This window comes from Hypanus sabinus, chromosome 11, assembly GCF_030144855.1.
Source record: "Hypanus sabinus isolate sHypSab1 chromosome 11, sHypSab1.hap1, whole genome shotgun sequence".
NCBI classification, from domain to species: Eukaryota; Metazoa; Chordata; class Chondrichthyes; order Myliobatiformes; family Dasyatidae; genus Hypanus; species Hypanus sabinus.
In genome coordinates this window covers 99,053,591-99,076,161 of record NC_082716.1, presented here as the reverse complement: position 1 = coordinate 99,076,161, position 22,571 = coordinate 99,053,591, and the positions used below count along the sequence as shown (strand labels likewise).

General features: G+C 42.6%; 1 protein-coding gene across 5 annotated transcripts in view; it reads left to right on the top strand.

Moving 5' to 3' along the window:
• ercc2 (excision repair cross-complementation group 2) overlaps positions 1-22,571 on the top strand; it is a 94,068-nt gene that overhangs the window by 4,301 nt on the left and 67,196 nt on the right. For 2 of the 5 annotated variants that reach the window (XR_009514849.1, XM_059984975.1), the window contains exons 2-3: positions 3,130-3,311; positions 13,054-13,153. Coding sequence is in view for 4 of the 5 variants with exons in the window: in XM_059984975.1 (XP_059840958.1) it covers positions 3,211-3,311; positions 13,054-13,153 (201 nt within the window). In the remaining variant the exon portion in view is untranslated. Of the gene's footprint in view, positions 1-3,129; positions 3,312-4,106; positions 4,127-7,890; positions 7,965-13,053; positions 13,154-22,571 lie in introns of those variants that run through there. The other 3 variants (XM_059984977.1, XM_059984976.1, XM_059984978.1) reach the window with 3 other exon arrangements.

The following is a 22,571-nucleotide window of genomic DNA, read 5'->3' as shown; positions in this document are numbered from 1 at the left end:
GTCAGTGGGCAGGGTCTGGAGTCTGGGGGTTGGTGGGCAGGGTCTGGAGTCTGGGGTCAGTGCGCAGGTCTGGAGTCTGAGGGTCGGTGGGCAGGGTCTGGAGACTGGGGTCAGTGGGCAGAGCTGGAGTCTGGGGGTGGGTGGGCAGGGTCTGGGGTCAGTGGTTAGGGTCTGGAGTTGGGTCAGTGGGCAGGGTCTGGAGTCTGGGGTCAGTGGGCAGAGCTGGAGTCTGGGGGTCGATGGGCAGGGTCTGGGGTCAGTAGTTAGGGTCTGGAGTTGGGTCAGTGGGCAGTGTCTGGAGTCTGGGGTCAGTGGGCAGAGCTGGAGTCTGGGGGTCGGTGGGCAGGGTCTGGAGTCTGGGGGTCAGTGGGCAGGGTCTGGGGGTCGGTGGGCAGGGTCTGGAGTCTGAGGGTCAGTGGGCAGGGTCTGGGGTCAGTGGGCAGGGTCTGGGGTCAGTGGGCAGTGTCTGGAGTCTGGGGGTCAGTGGGCAGGATCTGGGGTCAGTGGGCAGGATCTGGAGTCTGGGGGTCATTGGGCAGGGTCTGGAGTCTGGGGGTCGGTGGGCAGGGTCTGGAGTCTGGGGTCAGTGGGCAGGGTCTGGGGGTCGGTGGGCAGGGTCTGGAGTCTGGGGGTCAGTGGGTGTTAATGGGCTGGACCAGTTTTGAGTGTGGTTTGGGGCTGGTGCTCAGTCTGGAGCTGACCCACCAGTCCCAGTCCACCATTGAGCACATCTACATGAAACACTGTCTTAGCAAAGCAGCATCCATCATCAGGGATCCCCACCACCCAGGCCATGCTCTCTTCTCACTGCTGCCATCAGGTAGGAGGTACTACAGCCTCAGGACTCAGACCACCAGGTTCAAGAACAGCTATTACCCCTCAACCTTGTGAACAAAAGGGGATAAACCCACTCATTCTATTTTTGGTGTTCCCGCAACCGATGATCTCACTTTGAGGACACTTTATCTCATGTCCTTGTTATTAATTGCTACTTATTTATATTTTCATTTGCACAGTTTGTTGTCTTCTGCACTCTGGTTGATCTTTCATTGATTCTGTTTTAGTTACTATTCCATAGATTGGTCGAATATGCCCACAAGAAAATGAATCTCAAGGTTGTATATGGTGACATATGGACTTTGATAATAACATTTACTTTGAACTTTAAATTTTCTGAAGCTGATTTGCCAGTTTTCTGTCATCATTAACAAGTCAGTGGATATCCTCCCAAAGCTGGAACTTCCTTCCTCAGTATAAATCTTGTTTATTATTGTCAATAAATATGTATTAATTACATACAAGTCATTGATATATATTGTATATAAATACTATGAAAACTACTGGATTTGATACTGAACTTTGCAGATCCAACTGTCTTTACCATCAGCTACTGAGCCATTGATCTGCTGGTCTGCATTGGTTCCTGTGGGTTTAATTATCCTAATCTATATGCTGCTTGGATCTCAGGAAAAGCATTGCCAAAATCCACACAGACCACATCAAATGCCTTGGCCTCCTTAAATCTCCTTGTTACCTCCTTGAAATATTTAATTGTTAGTTAATTAATTGCTTAGCAAATCCAGCACCTTTGGATGAACTGTGTCTTAGTGATATCAATATCTTTCCTAGAAATTTGGCTTCCACTGATGTCAGATTGCATCTTGATTGTCAGTGAGGGGGAGATACTATTCCTGATCCACACTGATTGTGGTCTCCCTTCAGTCCGAAACATTGATGCTGCCTGACTTCCTGAGTCCTTCCAGCATTCTGTATGTGTTGCTGCTGATGAGGAAGTCAAGGATCCAATTGCAGAGGGAGGTACAGAGGTCCTCAAGTTTATTGATTAGTACCGAGTGGATGAGCCTCTCAAAGTTCATCCCTAGATCCCCGTCGTGAAGATGGAAATGGGTAAGGCTGGCCAAGATGACTCTGGTGATGCTTTAAAGGCCAGTCCCCTATACAGTGGATGCAGATGGACTGAACTCCAACCATGCCATCGACTTCAGAGGATGATGGAGACGGCCTTTGCTCCACTGGGACTGAGGGGATGGTGGTGTTGAACGCTGAGCTGTAATACGTAGATATTGCTGGTGTCCAGGTGATCCATGGCTGAGTGGAAAGCCAATGAGATCACAAGCGTTGTCACCTGTTGTGGTGATAGGCAAATGAGGCAGGAGTTAATTCAAAATTCAAGGTAAATGTATTGTTAAACTACTGTATGTCACCGTGTACAACCCCAAGATTCATATTTTTATGGATATGCCTAGCAAATCCAAAGAATAATAACCACAACAGAGTCAATAAAAGATCAACCAGGGTGCAGAAGACTGTGCAAATGCAAATATAAATAAAAAAACAATAAATAATGAGAACATGGAAGTAACAAGAAAAAGAGTCCCTAAAGTGAGATCATTGGTTGTGGGAGCATCTCAATGGATGGGCAAGTGAGTGTAGTTTATCCCCTTTTGTTCAAGAGCCTGATGGTTCTGAGGCTCTTGTGCCTTCTTCCTGATGCAAATGGAAAAAGAGCATGACCTGGGTGATGGGCATGATGGTTGCTGCTTTCCTATTACAGTGTTTCATGTAAATGTACTTAATGGTTGGGAGGGCTTTACCCGTGCTGTACTGGGCCGAGTCCGCTACTTTATGTAGGATTTATTGGTGTTTCCATTCTAAGTGGCGACGCAGCCAATCAATACATTCTCCACTACACATCTATAGAAGTTTGTCAAAGTTTTTGATGACATGCCAAATCTCAGCGGACTCCTAAGGAAGCAGAGGCGCTATCGTGCTTTCTTTTACATGCTAGCTCCAGGATAGGTCCTCTGAAATAGGAACACCCAGGAATTTAAACTTGCTAACCCTCTTCACTTCTGAGCATCCAATGATGACTGGTTCATGGACCACTGAAGCCTACAATCAGTTCCTTAATCTTGTTGACACTGGATGAGAGGTTATTATTATGACACCACTCAGCCAAATTTTCAATCTCCCTTCTGCATGCAGATTCATTACCACCCTTGATTCAGCCCACACTATCCACGTACAACCTTTCAAAGCACTTCTTCACAGTAGATATGAGAGCTGAGTACTGCACAAGTACAGCATTCCTTGAAATGTTCAACATAGGTGGTAAAGAAAGCAACGGACACAAGGTACTGGAGGAACCTAGTGGAACAGGCCGCACCTGTGGAGGGAAATACACAGTCGATGTTGCAGGCCGAGACCGTTCGTCAGTTGTCTCTGTTGGGAAGGAAGCGTTTCGCACATTTGCCCTCACTGAGTACAAGAGATGGGATATCAAGTCTAAGGTGAGACCACACCTGCACTGTTATGTGCAGTTCAGGCCACCCAGCTACAGGAAGGGTGGTGTTAATAGACAATAGGTGCAGGAGTAGGCCATTTGGCCCTTTGAGCCAGCACCACCATTCAATGTGATCATGGCTGATCATCCACAATCAGTACCCTGTTCCTGCCTTCTCCCCATATCCCTTAACTCTTCTATCTTTAAGAGCTCTATCTAACCCTTTCTTGAAAGCATCCAGGGAATTGGCCTCCACTGCCTTCTGAGGCAGTGCATTCAATAGATCCACAACTCTGGGTGAAAAAAGTTTTTCCTGAACTTTGTTCTAAAGTTTGAGACGATGCAGAAAAGATGCATATGAATGTTGCCAGGACTGGAGGACCTGAGTTAAATGGAGAGGCTGGGGATGCTTTACATCAAGCTCTTTGGGCAGAGCAACCTGTTGCTATTACTCCAATATCCAGCCGACTGCTCCGCTCATTAGCTCCAGACTGACCCTAATTAATTACTCCTTACACCACCTGCCGGTGTAGCAACGCCAGGGTCACTGTTGGTGGAGCTGAGCAGGGGGGCTGCTCTAACTGCACAGCACGATCCCACGCATCTCCCCGATGCTGCGATTTCAATCAGGCTCTCGACGGTCCATTAACGGTGCCTGGCTCCGTGTCGCGGCACTTGATTGCTACGGGCTAGAGAGTTAAGGCGGCTCGGATTGACGGACTGTTCGCTTAACCAATGCGACACGAGGTTTGTAGATGTCTGCCAATGATTGGTTTTTATGCCCTGCAGGGGCCGGTACAGTTGCAAAGCGGCGAGGATGAGGTGAGTGCGGAGTATTATGGGCTATCGGCATTTGGGATACCAAGTTATTCCCAAATCCTTCCAACCCCTCTCATTCCCTACTGCTCTACACCTCGATACCTCAAATCCCCCTCGCTCTACTCTCACGTGACCCCAACTCATTCCCAATTCGCCCTCATAGCCTCATCCCCTGAGACCCCAACCTATTCACAAATTCCTCCACATCCCTGAGACCTCCAGTCCCCCTCATTTCATTATTTCCCACACACCTGAGACCCCGACTCCCTCCAATCCCTCCTCCACCTCAACTCATTCCCAAATTCCTCCAATAACACTCATTCCACTCCATCCCCAACTATCCCACCTCCCCTGAGACCCTGCCCCCCATCCCATACTCCCGAAACTCCAACATTCCGAAATTCCCCTCATTCTACTCTTATCCCACATCTCGAGACCCCAACTCTTTCCCAATTCCCCCTCACAACCTCATCCCCGAGACCCCAACCTATTCCTCATTCCCCCTCACACCCTCATTCCCCTCCATCCCACACCCGAGTCCCCAACTCATTCCAAAACCCCTCCAATACCTCCTCACCCTCTCATTCCTCTCCAACCCACACCCCTGAGATCCCAGATTCCTCCAATCCTCTCTCTCACCCTCATTCCCCCACCATCCACTCCTCCTAACCTGAAACCCCCTCCTCCTTATTCCCACATAACCCACCATCTTGAACCCCAATGGGACAGGAGACTGAGATTTTACTTTTTTTTTAAATCTTTTGTCTGTGCTTTTTATTTTAATTTAATGAATTTTATGAACAGTGGCACAGACCACTTTAAATGTTTATAGTTCTCTGCATCTAAGATGCAACCTAGCCTGTGTGACATGCACCTGAAGCTTTGAGTGAACCGGTCAGCACTGCCTCCTTCCTCTACAGCACCAGCTAGGCATGAATGTCAGCTTGGAAGGTCGGCTGGTAGTTGAAATTTCTGATTGCATCAGTTAATGGTTGTCTTGGCCAGACCAAGAGTGAACAACTATGAGGCAGAGGTGCCTTGTTATGCAGCAGCAGTACATTGCAATACATAATAATAAAATTGAATATACAGTCGGCCCTCCTTATCCACGAATTCCGCATACACGAATTCAACCAATCGCGAAAACCCAGAAGTGCACTTCCAGCACTTGCTGTTCGATCATGTACAGACTTTTTCCTTGTCATTATTCCCTAAACAATGCAGAATAACAACTATTTTACATAGCATTTACATTGTATTAGGTATTATAAGTAATCTAGAGATGATTTAAAGCATAATGGAGGATGTGTATAGGTTATCGTGGATCGGGATGGAAAAAAATCGTAAGTTCTCTTTCTAAGTAAGTCGGAACAGGTACGTCTGGTATTATTGAACGTCAGTTAGTCAAACGTTTGTCTTAGTGTATAGTATATATTTTATCTTTCTGTGTATATAAACCTATGTTTCAGCGCAGGGCTTGGGAACCGTTCCCGAGTGCGAGCCAGTGACAGACTGCTTTCGAGCGTGCTCTCCATCTGTGGCGGGTTGATGTGGAGGATCAAAAACCCAAAACCCAAAACCCAATATTTAAACCATTGCGTTGCTTAGTAATAATTGTAGCTTTCATCAGGGCAGGGCCTTCCTTACTTTATCCTTTAAATTGACCAATGTAGCCTAACAATTTTCCAGTGACCGATGGCGTTTCACCTCTTTCCGATCGCTTTATTATTTCCACTTTATTTTCAATCGTGATCATGATTATTTTCATGACCAGAAACACTGCGGATTCAGAGCTCTGACGCTGGGTCCTAATGTCCACCACACTGAGACAGGTTAAATAAGGTCTGGGGTTCCAGTGGGTCCTAAGATCCACCGCATTGAGACAAGTTGAATAAGGGACTTCAGCATCTGTGAATTTTGGTATCTGCGAGGGGTCCCGGAACCAATCCTTCGCGGATAAGGAGGGCTGACTGTATGTGTGTTTGTGTATATATTATAAAAATTTTGGTCTATATTGCAGACACCCAGCAATCCCCTGATTTAATCCTAGCCTCATTACAGGACAATTAACCTACCAACCAGTATGTCTTTGGACTGTGGGAGGAAACCGGAGCACCCTGAGGTGCTCCACACGATCGCAGGGAGAATGTAGAAGCTCTTTACAGGCAGCGGCAGGAAATGAACCCGGGTCGCCTGTACTGTAAAGCGTTGTGTTATCCAAAATAGTTGAATAAGTAGTGCAAAATGAGTAGCAAGGTAGTGTTCATGGATGCATTGTCCATTCGGAAATCTGATGGCAGAGGGAAAGAAGCTGTTCCTGCTTCCTTCCATAGTGGATGCCCAAGACCTGGAGGAGGGGACTGAAGTGTAGGCAGCTCACCCTCATTTTCTGCTGCAGTTTAAGGGACTGCAACCATCACATTCCTTTGAAAAGGGTAAACCAGATTTATCCAGGCACCATGTTAGTTAGTGAATCTCTTTTAAAGCCACTTTCTCTGTACTGCTCCACTGATGTTTGGCTTCACCGTAGATCAAAGCAATTCCTCACCTTGAGGTACAGTTGAAAGCCCTCCAGAGTGATGCGTCCCCCAGATCTGCACCTGAAAAGCTGAGCCAACAAGATGCATGGCCCATTAGAACAGATCAGAGGTATTTCATGTTCAGTGGCTCAATTTAAGTAAAAGAGAATATATACAGTGTACAACCCGAATTTCTTACTCTTCGCAGACATCCACAAAACAGAAGAAAACCCTGAAGAATGAATGACAGAAAAACATTGGAACTCCAAAGCCCCCTCTCCCCCCCCACCGCACAAGCAGCAGCAAAGCATTAACTCCCCCCACTTGTTCCAGCAGAAAGCGTCAACCACCCCACCGCACACCATACAAGCAATAGTAAAGCTCCCAGAGAGACCATGATTTAGAGTCCATCAGAAACTACAGTTTATAGCTGTGCCACAAACACTCTCCTTCCATAGCGAGAGGGGAGACCATCAACTTGCTGTTTCGATGTTACAGTCTACAGCGTTGCTTTTATTTTGAGTTTCTCCAACTCGAGACTCGGCGGCAAACTCTCACCATCGCAAGAGAGAGTGATTGCTCGAGTGCAGAGGCCATGCTGCCCCAAGGACCACCTGTTTCCCTGAACATCAGGGTTTCCTGCAGAAACCCCTCCACACATCTCCATTCTCTCGAGGACAGAGATGGATAAGCTTGTGCAGAGTAGCAAAGGAATCAGAATCAGGTTTAATATCACCGATACCTGTTTGTGAAACTTGTTAACAAAGGAGTAGGTTACCTGAATGTTCAAGCCTTGTCACCAACTCCTGTCCTGGGAATCCTGAGTTGTTCTCCTACGTTCATTGCTGGTCCAGTTTCACCCTTCCTATTTCTCGGAGGGTGACAAAAACAGACCTCTCAAACCGTGCCAGTTCTGACCATTGGTCAAAGTCCAACAGAACCTTCTTGTCTCAACCCCAGTGGGGATAAAGGGAGGCTTAGTAAGATATCCAAGGGTATCACCACTTCAGTGTTATTGGACTCTTACATCGTCTCCAGTACACTGCTTCGAGCTCCTACTGTCCTCCAGGTAACCACAAATGAAGCCAACATGTCTACCTCTACCATGTTATGAGCACCTGAGGCTGTCCCAGTCAGCTCCACCCTCCTGATTTCCTGAGCTTCTCCTGAATATTTTCCAACTAGATCTCCGTGATTCCCTTGGCCATTCGTCCCTCCCCTAATCTCCCCCTGGCACTTACCCCTGCAAGTGGCCTCAGTGCTATGCCTGCCTGTAGACTTCCTTCCTCACCTCCAATCAGGGCCCCAAATGGCCCTTCCAGGTGAGGCAACACTTCACCTGTGAATCTGCTAGGGTCGTCCATTGTGCCTGGTGCCCCTGACACGGCCACCTCTACATTGGTGAGACCTGTCGTAAATTGGGGGACTGCTTCATCGAGCCCCTATGCACCATCTGCCACAAACAGAACTTGCTGGTGGCCAAACATTTTAATACCGATTTCCATTCCTGTTGTGCCAAGGTGAGGCCATACTCAAGGTGGAGGAGCAACACTTTATACTCTGTTTACATACCTTTAACGTGATGGCACAAAAATCAATTCCTCCTTCCGGTAAACAACTCACCTCGCCTCCCCCCTTTCCTCTGTTCCCCACTCTGGCCTCTTACCTCTTCTTGCCTGTCTTATCACCTCCCCCGGGTCCCCCTCTCCTTCCCTTTTCCTATGGTCCACTCTCCTCCCCCATTAGATTCCTTCTTCTCCAGCTCCTGACCTCTCTCACCCACCTGGCTTCACCTAGCCTTCCAGCCAGCCTCCTTCGCACACCCCCCCACCTTTTTTATTCAGACAGCTTCCCCCTTCCTTTCCAGTTCTGAAGAAAGGTGATGGCCTGAAATGTCAACTCCTTAGATCTCTCCATAGATGCTGCCTGACCTGCTGAGTTCTTCTAGCATTTTGTGTGTGTTGCCCTGGATATCCGAGGATCTTGGCTGTAGTGAACCAAGTTCTTTACCTACCCAGCTGTCATGCTCCTGAAAGGCTTTGAGGAAGCCTTAAGCCAGGAAAAGATGTTTTCCCATGCCCTGACATTGTGTGGAAGATGGAGAGTTACCAGGTGGTCGATCAGTTCACGGGTTCAGGTTGGAGGCCTTCACCATTGGCAGCCTTGCCTCCAACCTTACCCAGGATGCTTAAATCAGTGACAGCTTGTTAGCTGTCCCACTACAGATAGTGTTAAATTTCACTGTGGGGAAGGGGGTTGCTTGCATTACATGAGATAGACAGTCCCTGCCCAATGGTGAGGCCAATCTTGAGGCCATACCACTGGTCAATTCCTTTCCAGCATCTCAGGAACCTGTCCAATTTCACAGAGTGATTGATGGTTTTTTTTTACACTTAAGGGCAAAGAGGCTAAGAGACCATAGTCTAGAAATTGCTGAGTCCTCAGTTTTGTCCAGATCTGGGCTTAGAGGAGGTCATGGATTGAATTTCCAGTGGCATTCCACCCACGATCCAAAGGCATACCTGTAGACAGGCCAATTTTTCTGTGATTTGGCTAGAGTTAAATTGCGGGTTTGCTGGGCCATGTGACTCGAAGGACTGGAAGGGCCTGCTCCAGGCTGAATCTCAATGAGTAAATAAAAATGCCCTCATTTACTAAAGTCTTTTGACATCTTCAAGCTTGCAAGAGTATACTGAGTATATCCAATCTACTTTCATGTCACTACTCCATCTGAGGTCCAGACAACAAGGCAGTCAGTGCCCAGGACTGTGTCCCCTGACGGTATCTCTCTCTGTCCTCTCCTGCATCAACTGTATGAAGGGTCATAGAGTCATAGAAAAGTACAGCACAGTAACATTTCAGCCCATCTAGTCTGCGACAAACCTTTAAACTGCCTGCTCCTATCGACCTGCATTGGGACCATACCCCTGCCGTCCATGTACGGTACCTATCCACTTGTGCTGGCAACTCATTCCACACTCCTCTGGGTGAAGAAGTTTACCCTCATGTTCCCCTTAAACTTTTTACCTTTTACCCTTAACCTATGGCTTGGTGATAAGAGGAGAAGATGTGTTAGAGGACCTTCTCAATCGAGTGGAGTGCATCCTCACCTGTACTGGAGGGGAATGATGTGCACGGGATATTTAATAAAATAACTCTTGGGTGTTTTTAACGTTTCTCTCACTGCGGGTTCATAGCGCAACCTCTTGCTTTGATATTGTTAAATTAAGAGAGGACAGAACGAGAAAGTCATGTCTTCTATTGCCACATCATTCTGATAGAGCACAAGCTCCAGAGAAGATGGACTAACAGGGAATCCAAAAGCCGTCTCTTGGTAATAATAGTAACAACATTCACAAGGGTGTTGCTGGGACTCAAGGACGTTATCAGAATCAGGTTTAATATCACCGGCGTACGTTGTGAATTTTGTTAACTTCGTGGTGATAGTACAATGCAATACATGATATTAGAGAGAAAAAAAATGTTAATAGTTAAATTAAAGAAGTAGTTCAAAAATAGAAATAACAAAGTAGTGTGGTAGTGTTCATGGGTTCAATGTTCATTCAGAAATCTGATATTAGAGGGCAAGAAGCTGTCCCTGAATCAATGAGAGTGTGCCTTCAGGCTTCTGTACCTCCTTCCTGATGGTCACCGTGAGAAGAGGGCATGACCTGGGTGATGGGGATTCCTTAATGATGGATGCTGCCTTTTTGAAGATGTTCTGGATGCTACGGAGGCTGGTGCCCATAATGGAGCTGACTGAGTTTGATCCTGTATGGTGATCCCTTCCCCTACACTAGACAGTGATGCAGCCAGTTAGAATGCTCTCCACAGCACATCGGTAGAAATTTGTGAGAAACTTATAGGGAAAGGTTGAATACATAGGTTATTCCCTGGAGTGTATGAAAATGAGAGGAGATTTGATTGAGGTATACAAAATTACGAGGTTTAAAGCAAACAGGCTTTTTCCACTGAGGTACTGATGTTGGGTGAGACTAGATCTAGGGGTGTAGGTTTAGGATAAAGAGTAAACTATTTAAGGGGAATCTAAAGGGAAACATTTTCACTCTGAGGGTGGTGTGAATGTGGAATGAGCTGTAGTGGATGCAGTCATAATTGTAACACTTAAGAGAAGTTCGGATATGTACACGTAAGAATGGGGTATGGAGGGCTAGATGAGCTGAATGGCTTGGTTTCTGTGCTGTAGTGCTCTGTGATTCCATAACAATCTTAACCGTTAGCAGTAACCTTGCAGTGTTGGATAAGTTGTTTCTTGTCACCTGTGAAATTCATTGCCCTGAGAGAGGCTTTCCTCACTTTCCAAAATAAAATGAAAACTGATCCTTCCCTCACTCCCTCATTTCAGTGAGCAGAAGAAAAGGGGATGAGGAAAAGTGCAGTTATGAGAGAATGGAGTGTGGAAGCAAATAATCCTCTGATTATTCAGCTTTGACATTGAGTATAAGAAAACAATATTGGGTCCTGAGGTATTATCGTAATTTGAAGCTGAGATCGTGTAGGCCTATTTTTGTCATTTCAATTCCATCAATGTGTATTTGTCTTTGAGCTGGTTCAATTATTCGAAATAGGCCAAGTACAAAAGATGATTTCCCAGCTCCTGTCCTTCCTACTATACCAATCTTTTTATCTCCATTTATAGATGGAGTAATGTCCTTCAAGGCCAAGTTGAGATCAGTCCTATACCATAATTTCTAAATTCTGTCTTTCTTTCGCAAGGCCAAGTTTTTATAACTCACTGTGTCTGTTTTATAAAGTAATTGAAAAGTACTGAACTTCGGTCCATCTAGTCCATGCCAAAACTGCCTTGTCCCATCGACCTGCACCCAGATCATGGCCCTCCATACCCCTACCGTTTGCGTACCTATCCAAACTTCTCTTAATCATTGAAATCCAGCTCACATGCATCACTTGCACTGACAGCTCATTCCACACTCCCATGACCTCTGATTGAAGAAGTTTACCCTCATGTTCCCCTTATCTCACCTTTCACCCTTAACCCGTCCCATCCAACCTCAGTGGAAAGAGCCTGCTTGCGTTTACCCTATCTATACCCCTCATAATTTTGTACACCTCTATCAAATCTCCTCTCAAACTCAACATTCTAAGAAGTAAAGTCCTAACCTAATCAACCTTTCCCTATAACTCAGGTCCTCCAGACCTGACACCATCCTTGTAAATTTTCTCTGTACTCTTTCAACCTTATTTACATCTTTCCCTATTGGAGTTTCAAAATACTACTGCTCTCTTTCCACCAGAACACTGTTAGTTTCTACTTACAAAGTAATATGTACCAGCCAGTTTCAAGTTGCTGTTATCTGTAAAGCATATGAAATGGACAGACCCTCAAGGCTTGAACTGACTAGTTCTGTAAGCCACAGCAAAGGAGGCGGAAAAAGATACTATGCAATTGCCATAAATTCCTGCCTCACAGTCAGCTACCTCTTAGCAACAACACTAGGGTAATATGGTTTTTGGTTTATATTTACCTTGGAGTCATTATGGTGTATAAAACGGTCTTCTCCAAAAGCACAGATGATGGGTCTGGAGGACCTGGGTTATAAGGAAAAACTGAATAGGTTAGGACTTTATTTCTTAGAACGGAGAAGATTGAGGGGAGATTTGATAGAGGTATACAAATTTATGAGGGGTATAGATAAGGTAAATGCAAACAGGCTTTATTCACTGAGGTTGGGTGGGACTGCAACTAGAGGTCGTGGGTTAACAGTGAAAGGTTTATGGGGAACATGAGGGGAACCTCCTTCACTCAGAGGGTGGTGAGAGTGTGTAATGAGCTGCCAACATGGGTGATACATGGGAGTTTGATTTCAACATTTAAGAGAAATTTGGATGGGTACGTGGACACATGGGATATGGAAAGCTATGGTCCTAGTGCAGGTCATTGGGAGTAGGCAATTTACATGGTTTTGGCATGGACTAGCTGGGCCAAAGGCCTGTTTTTGTGCTGCACTTTTCTATGACTATGCAGAGTCTAGTTAAAATTTGTAAAGACAGAAGAAGATTGGCGAGTTGATTCCAATCTCTTCAGCTGATGGGAGGTAGCAACATAGTTTCTCTGCACATAAAAGAGAGAGGTCCCAGTAGAGGGATGATCAGTACAGCTAATGGCGTGGCTACAAAATCGCCACACAAGCAGCGAAAATGTTAAAGAGCGATCCCAAGAACATTTTTATCATTGCTGCAGAGTCTGAGACACTGACTGTATTCCAGCAACTATTGGGTGATAGGCTAGTACCCTGAGACTTTGTGGTGGACTGGACGTGAGGGATTAGGTCTTTTGAGGGTTTGACTTTTCACAAGGCCCAGGGATGGTTTTCAGCAGCTTTCTGACAATTTTGTTGTGTTTTTTTTTGCTCTGCTGTATTTGTTTAGGCTGAACATTGATGGTTTGTTGGTGTACTTCCCCTATGATTACATCTACCCTGAGCAATACTCCTACATGCTGGAGCTGAAGAGAATCCTCGATGCCAAGGTGAGGAGGTGGGTGGGTTGAGGGTTGGCGGGGGTGGGGGGAATGAAGATGGTGCTAAAGAAGGTGAGATTTGAGGGGGAGTATTGAGGTGGTAGAGGAACTGTTACACACACTGCCACCTCCTGCTTCTAGCCATCTATTTAATATGTGGTTTATAGGTTGGCTCTAGGAGGCTGTGACATTTGATTCCCTTAAGCCTGTAATTCAGAAACCTGTTCCATTCGTCAGCCTGATTGGAGTTCATATCTGCCACTTCTGTTCAATCGTCCTTCAAACTCCATCTTGAAAAGCTATTTAATTCCGGGTAGGGAAGACTCCCAGATCTCTTTCACTCTCTGTCATGAACTATACCCTATTTTAGGAACCTGGCATCTTTTTCCAGCTTTCCCCACCAGAGCAAATTTGTCTTTCTGTCTATTGATCCATCGGTGATTGAAACTGACTAAACTTCGAGAGTGTACATAGAACAGTACAGCACAGGAAAAGGCCCTTTGGCCCACAATGTTGTGCCAAACTAATCCAACTAGTAATCAAATAGCCAACTAAACTCTTCTGCCTACGCAATGTCTATATCCTTCCATTTTCCTCACGTTCATGTACCTAACTAAACGTCTCTTAAAAGTTTCGAATGTACTTGCCTCTACCACCAGCCCAGGCCCTCATCACTCTCTATCTAAAAGCCTTGCCCCTCACCTTACGGGCATGCCCCCTGGAAGAAGATACTGTTGGCTACTCTATCTGTGCCTCTCATAATCATATAAACATCTATCAGGTCTCTCCTCACTCTCTGTTGCTCTAGAAAAAACAACCCAAGTTTATCCAGCCTCTTATGATAGCACATGCCCTCTAAACCAGGCAGCATCCTGGTAAACCTCTTCTGCATCCTTCCTATAGTGGGGAGATCAGAAGTGTACACAATACTCAAGATATAGCCTAACTAAAGTTTTATAAACTTGCAACATAACTGACTGATTTTCAAACTCAGTGTCTCAATTAATAAAGGCAAGCATGTCATATGCCTTCTTAACCGCCCTATCAACCAGTGTAGTCACTTTCAGGAATCTTTCAGGGGTCTTGCCCTTAACACTGTTCTGTCTCTTTATATTTGACTTACTAAGGTGCAACACTTCACATTTGGCTGAGTTAAACTCTATCTGCCGTTTCTCCTCAACTTCACTGCAACGATGAACTCAATGGAGTGTATAGACTCACTTTCCAGGACTCTTCGTCTCATATTAGTGATATGTTTTGCTCATTTATTATTACCATTATTATTCTTCTTGTACTCATGCAGTTTGTTGTCTCTTGCACATTGGTTGTTTGTCCATCTTGTGTGGTCTTTCATTGTTTCTATTGTGTTTCTCTGTATTTACAGTGAATACAAACTAGAAAATGAATCTCGTGGTTGTATATGGTGACATAAGACATAAGAGCAGAATAAGGCCATTTAGTGCATCTAGTCTGCTCTGCCATTTCATCATAGCTGATCCATTCTCCCTCTCTGCCCCAACCTCCTGCCTTCCTGTATTCCTTTATATCCTGACCAATCAAGAATCTATCAACTTCTGCCTTAAATATACCCAATGATTTAGCCTGTACAGCTGCCTGTGGCAACAAATTCCACAGATTCACCACTGGCTAAAGAAACTCCCCCTCATCTCTGTTCTAAAAGGATGTCCCTCTATTCTAAGACTGTATCCTTTGGAGTTAGACTCTTCCCACCATAGGAAACATCCTCTCCACATCCATTCTATCAAGGCCTTTCACCATTCAATTGTTTTCAATGAAGTCACCCCTCATTCTTCTGAATTCCAGTGACTATAGGCCCAGAGCCATCAAACACTGTTCATATGACAAGCCATTGAAACCTGGAATTATTTTTGTGAACATCTTTTGAACCCTGTCCAGTTTCAGCACATCCTTTCTAAGATAAGGGCCCCAGAACTGCTCACAATACTCCAAGTGAAGCCTCACCAGTGTTTTATAGAGTCTCAACATTACATCTCCTTGCTTTTATACTCTATTCCTCTTGAAATGAATGCTTGAATTGAATTGAATTTTGGTTTATTGTCATTTAGAAACCACAACTGCAATGCAGTTAAAAAATGAAACAACGTATTTGCCTCCCTCACCACAGTCTCTCCCTAAAAATTAACCTTTAGGGAATCCTGCACAAGGAATCCCAAGTCCCTTTGGACCTCAGTTTTTGGTATTTTCTCTCCATTTAGAAAATAGTCAAACCTTTCATTTCTTCTGACCGTACACTTCCCAACACTGTATTCCATCTGCCACTTCTTTGCCTATTCTCCTAATTTGTCTAGATCTTTCTGTAGCCTCTCTACTTCCTCAAAACTACCTGCCCCTCCTACCTATCTTTGTATCATCTGGAAACTTTGCAACAAAGTCGTCAATTCCATCATCCAAATCATTAAAATAAAACATAAAAAGATCGGTCCCAAGACAGAACCCCATGGAATACCACTAGTCACCAGCAGCCAATCAGAAAAGGCTCCCTTTATTTCCACTCTGCCTCCTGCCAGTCAGCCACTGTTTTATCCCTGTAATACTGTGGTCTCATAGCTTGTTAAGCAGTCTCATGTGTGGCACCTTGTCAAACGCCTTCTGACCAAACACACAACATCAAACAATTTTCCTTTGTGCTTGTCTATTGTGCTTGTTATTTCTTCAAAGAATTCCAACAGATTTGTCAGGCAAGATTTTCCCTTGAGGAAACCATGATGACCACGGCCTATTTTATCATGTGCCTCCATGTACCCTGAAAACACATCCTTAACAATCAACTCTTAACATCTTCTCAACCACTGAGGTCAGACTAACTGACCCATAATTTCCTTTCTTCTGCCTTTCTCCCTTGAAGAGTGGAGTGACATTTGCAATTTTCCGATCTTCTGGAACCATTCTGGAATTCAGTGGTTCTTTAAAGATCGTTACTAATGCCTCCATTGTCTCTTCAGCCACGACTTTCAGAACCCTGGCGTGTATGCCATCTGGTCCAGGTGACTTATCTACCTTAAGATCTTCCAGTTTCTCAAAAACCTCCCGAGTAGTGATAACTTCACACACTTGATGACCCCTGACACCTGGAACTTCCATCATACTTCTAGTGTCTTCCACAGTAAGGACTGATGCAAAATACATATTCAGTTTGTCCGCCATTTCCTTGTCCCCCATTACTACCTCAACAGTATCATTTTCCAGTGGTCCAATCTCCACTTTTGGCTCTCTTTTTCATTTTATGTATCTGAAGAAACTTTTGGTATCCTCTTTAATATTAATGGCTAGCTTACTTCCGTATTGCATCTTATTCCATCACCTTCTTAATGACTATAGGTTGCATTCTGTTGATATTTGAAAGCCTCCCAATCCTCTAACTTCCCACTAATTTTTGCTCTATTTTATGCCCTCCCTTTGGCTTTTATGTTGGCTTTGACTTCTCTTGTTAGCCACGGCTGCGTCATCTTCCCTTTAGAATACTTCTTCCTCTTTGAGATGTATACATCCTGTGCCTTCTGAATTGTTTCCAGAGATTCCAGTCATTGCTGCTCTGCCATCATCCCTGCCAGTGTTCTCTTCTAATCAGTTCTGGCCAACTCCTCTCTCGTGCCTCTGTAAATCCCATTACTCCACTAGAATACTGATATATCTGACCTTAGCCTTTCCTTCTCAAATTTCAAATTTATAAGGAAAGATTGAATACGTTAAGACTTGATTTCTTGGAACATAGAAGATTGAAAGGAACTTTGATAGAGGTATACAAGATTTGGGGTTCAACCAGACAGGAACGTCATGATGTTCCGATGAAGAAACCTCGATTTGAGCAAATGCTGTGTAAATTCTGCCCTCGTGTAACTATCTGTCAGCAAGAAATAACAGATCGTATACCACATAAAATTATAAAGTAAGTGTATTTATAAACTCCAGCTTTATCAAACAGTTAATAGGAAAAGAAAAGGACCCATTCCAGTTGAAGCAGTCCAATGTGAGCACACCCGTTGGAGCTCATACTGGTGTATTTAGAGTGTACTTCTTACTCACATGCTGGACCTACAGTCTGCATGAAAACACTTGCCGCATTTTCATTCTTTTTCCATCTTTTTATTATCATTATTAATAACAACAAAATAAAATTGATACATAGATAATGGATTACAGATGTACATATTTCAACTAACTATACAAGAATACAAAAACAATGATTACAGTATAAATGAGTATTCCCACATCATAAATGATACAATATACAAATAAACAAGGCAAACCTAGGTGTATCATAATATAGAATAAAAAAAAGAAAAAGGAAATAAAAAATATGCAAAAAAAAATCTAAAATCTAATAGAGAAAAAAAAAGAAAAAGAAGAAAAAAAATAAAAAAATAAAAAAGAGAAAAAAAAAGGGCTGTTTATAATATCTAACAAAAATACAAAATCATCAGTGTCGTCAACTCCGATCTTCTCGACATATATGAAAACAAAACTGGAAAATCAAATAGGCTTGGAACAGGGTCATATTATATCATATGAAAATATTGAATAAATGGTCTCCATATCTTTTCAAATTTAGTAGAAGTGTCAAATACACCACTTCTAATTTTTTCTAAATTCAAACATAACATAGTTCGAGAAAATCAATGAAATACAGTGGGAGGATTAATTTCCTTCCAATCCAACAAAATAGATCTTCTAGCCATTAGTGTAAGAAATGCAATAATTCAACAAGCGGAAGAAGATAAATGAAGTGAGTCCATCATTGGTAAACCAAAGATTGCGGTAGTAGGATGGGGTTGTAAATCAATGTTCAATACCACAGAGATAATATCAAAAATATCTTTCCGATATTTTTTCAAAAGCGGACACGACCAAAACATGAGTTAAAGACGCTATTTCAGATTGACATCTATCACAAATAGGATTTATATAGGAATAAAAATGAGCCAATTTATCCTTGGACATATGTGCCCTGTGGACAATCTTAAACTGTATTAGTGAATGTTTGGCACATATAGATGATGTATTAACTAATTGAAGAATTTTATCCCAATTCTCAATAGGAATAATAAGGTTAAGCTCTCTTTCCCAATCATTTTTTGTCTTATAAAGGGGCTCTGAATGCATCTTCATAATTATATTATAAAGTTTTGATATAAGCCCTTTCTGAAAAGGGTTTAGTTCAAACAAATTCTCCAAAATGCCTGAAGACACAAAATTTGGAAAAGTAGGAAGTACAGTATTTAAAAAATTCCTAATCTGTAAATATCTAAAAAAATGAAATCTAGGCAAATTATATTTATTAGATAATTGCTCAAAAGACATAAAACAATTATCCAAAAATAAATCAGAAAATTGTAGTAATCCTTTAGTCTTCCAAGCCGAATAAGCTTGGTCTATAATTGAAGGGTGGAAAAAACAATTGGATACAATAGGAATATCTAAAACAAACTGAGTCAACCCAAAAAAATTTCCGAAATTGAAACCATATACGTAAAGTATGTTTAACTATCGGGTTGTCAATTCATTTTGGCAATTTAGAAAGAGCAGAAGGAAGAGAAATCCCTGAAATAGAACCCAGTGCAAAACCTGGTACCGATTTAATTTCCGGGTTCACCCAATGAGGGCTAAAAGATCCATCCCAATCTTTCAACCAACATATCAAATATCTAATATTAACTGCCCAATAATAAAATCTAAAATTAGGCAATGCTAATCCACTTTCCTTCTTTGCCTTCTGTAAGTATATTTTACCTAACCTGGGATTTTTATTCTGCCATATATGTGAGGAAATGTTTGAATCAACATTAGTAAAAAAAGATTTCGGAATAAAAATTGGTACCGCTTGAAAAATATATAAAAACTTGGGTAAAATAACCATCTTTATAGTGTTAATCTGACCTATCAGAGATAAAGATAATGGTGACCACTTAGTAAACAAGCATTTAATCTGATCAATTAAGGGTACAAAATTAACCTTAAATAAGTCTTTATAGTTTTTTGTGATTTTAATCCCTAAGTAAATAAGAGTCATTAACTAATTTAAAAGGTAAATTTCCATAAATTGGGACCTGTCTATTTAAAGGAAACAATTCACTTTTATTAAGATTTAATTTATACCCAGAAAAATCACTAAATTGAGCCAACAATGATAAAACTACAGGAATGGATTTCTCAGGATTAGAAATAAATAATAATAAATCATCTGCATACAAAGATAACTTATGAGTATCTGTCCCACGATTAATACCAAGAATATCCTGTGATTCTCTGATAGCAATTGCCAAGGGTTCTAAAGCAAAATCAAATAATAGTGGACTAAAAGGACAGCCTTGTCTAGTGCCCTGAAATAAGCGAAAAAAGGGAGATCTTTGATTGTTAGTAAACACCGAGGCTACTGGGGTATGATATATCAGTTTAATCCCGGAAATGAATGTCAAACTAAAATTAAACTTCTCCAACACATTAAATAAGTATGGCCATTCAACTCTGTCAAATGCTTTCTCTGCATCTAATGAAATAACACATTCTGAAATGTTATGTGAAGGAGTATACACAATATTCAATAGCCTCCTGACATTGAAAAAAGAACAGCGATTTTTAATAAAACCGGTTTGATCTTCCGAGATAATTTGGGGTAATACCTTCTCCAACCTGGATAAAAGTAACTTGGAAAAAATCTTGGAATCTACATTCAATAAGGATATTGGTCTATAGGATGCACAGTCAGTAGGGTCTTTATCCTTCTTCAATATTAAAGAAATGGAAGCTCTATAAAAAGATTTTGGCAAATTGCCCAATCTAATTGCTTCTTCAAAAACCCTATATAACCAAGGAGAAAGAGTAGCGGAAAAACATTTGAAAAATTCTGCTGTATACCCATCCGGACCAGGTGCTTTCCCAGAATTCATGGAGGAAATAACCCTTTTGATTTCTGCATCCGTCATAGGAGTTTCCAATATTGAAAGATCATCTGGTGATAATTTTGGGAAATTCAATTTCCCAAGAAAATCACACATGGTGCCACAATCCTGAGGAAATTCAGAATGATACAGGGAGGTATAAAAACCTTGAAATTATTTATTTATCTCATCATGGTTAACTGTCAGATCCCCATTTTGCTGACAGATCTTAGTAATTTGACGTTTAACCAAAGCATTCTTCAATTGACTAGCTAGCAGTTTACCTGATTTATCACTATGTATATAAAAATCAGATCTGGATTTCATTAGTTGATTTTCAATCGAAGATGTAAGTAATAAACTATGTTCTGTTTGTAGTTCAACCCTTTGCTTGTAAAGCTCCTTACTAGGAGTAATCGAATATTTCTTGTCAATGTCTTTAATTTTATCAACCAATAGAAGAGCTTCCTTCTTTATGCGTTTTCTCAGACCAACAGAGTAAGAGATAATCTGTCCACGTATATATGCTTTAAAAGTGTCCCAAAGTGTTCCGTAAGAAATATCTTCCGTGGAATTGGTTGAAAAGAAGAAATCGATCTGTTCATTCATAAATTTAATAAAGTCCGGATCTCGCAATAGGGTAGAAACAAATCACCATTGTCTAGCATTAGGAACTGTATGTTTAATAGAAAATTTAATAGAAAGTTTTAATGGAGCATGGTCAGAAATAGCTATAATATCATAATAACAACCATTTACCAAAGGAATCAAACAAGAGTCAATAAAAAAATAATCAATTCTTGAATAAGAATGATAAACATGTGAAAAAAAAAGAAAACTCTTTGTCCTTAGGATGCCAAAATCTCCAAATATCAAAAACTCCATTATCAGTCAAGAAAGAGTTAATACAAGTGGCCGACTTATTGGGTAAAGTCTGAGTTGCCGCATTTTCAAACTCCCCTCCAAGACCATGTCGAGCAAACCGCTCTCTCTCAGGAGTATTGTCCTTCCTCCTGGAGCAATTCATCTACACAAAGCATTTCGTGCAACAGGGACTCTCCCTCCAACGGCATTCTGTAGCATTTTCCCTTCTCTCCTGCTCCATGGCTCCCGCCAAAACAGCCCAAATCAGAATTCTGTCCTTTAGGAAACTCTGATGGCAGAGGGGAAGAAGCTATTCCTGAATCGTTAACTGTGTGCCTGTACCTCCTCCCTGATGGTAACAATGGGAAGAGGGCGTATCCTGGGTGATGGGGGTCCTTAATGATGGATGTCACCGTTTTGAGGCATCATTCCTTGAAGCTGTCCTGGATACTGGATTCTCTTGCCTCTCTCAATAATCTGGGGTATATTCTCTGAGACCCAGTGGGCTTATCTACTTTAATGCTCTTTAAGCAACCCAACACTACCTCCTTCCTTACCTTAGAATGCCCTTGCATATCAATAGACTCAGCACTGGTCTTTGAGTACAATCACAGAGTTTGGATTTTTTCTTTGGGACCTAACCCTGTAAGCTAGGCATCCATCTGGTGATATATCCTTCCCGACATTAACAAATTAAAAAGATTCAAAGTACATTTGTTATCAACGAGTCTGTGCAATATACAATCCTGAGATTCATCTTCCCCACAAGCAGCTGTGAAACAAAACCATGAGACCCATTCAAGCCCCCAGCATGCAAATAGAGAAAAGAATAGCACAAACGGCAAAAAAATTAGCAAAAAACACACAATACTAAACACCAAACCACAAAGTTATCAAAAGAATCCAGGAATGTTCAGTCCAGCTCAATTTAGCATAATCCATTGCTGGTTGACATCTGTCTGTCTCAAAGGACAATGGGTGATGATAATCATCATCAGAAGCCTAGGTGGAAGGTATGGAGATTCTGAGATGCCCATTTGTCAAGATCTCCCTCTCGGCCTCACCAGTGTAGTCCAAAGGAAAGCTTATGAAGCAATACGTTTGGCACCAGCTTGGCTGCAGAAGCTGCTGGAAGGATGTTCAAGGGCTCCACTCTGGATTTGTTGTCTGGGTTTACTTCGTAGCCTTTATCTCTCCTGAGGCTACCCATGGGACAGTGAGGCTATTTATTCATAGCTGGGGGTGTGGTTCATGAGCACCAGGGTGTGTCCACACACCGATGGGCCTACGTGCGACACGTGCAGGGATCAGACCTCCTCCCTGTCCTCTGTAGTTCAGCCCGAGTCCAAAAGGAGTTTGGTTTCCATGTGTCACCAGTGAGGAGGCACGACATGAGGCTTGCTGTTGGAGAGGCCACATACTGGCAGGGAGAGACTTACACAGTCAGCTCTCCTTTTCACAAGACTGCTAACCAGCGGTGGAAGCTGTAAGTGAGAGTGACAAGCACTACTCACTATACTACCGCACTAGATGCGTCAAAACCAGCCATTTTGACACCAGTGGCCTGTCTTCAGTATCTACATATTAGCAGAATATGTTAAATTCATCGATGATAGGTCCTTAGACACCATGTTTATTTCAATTAA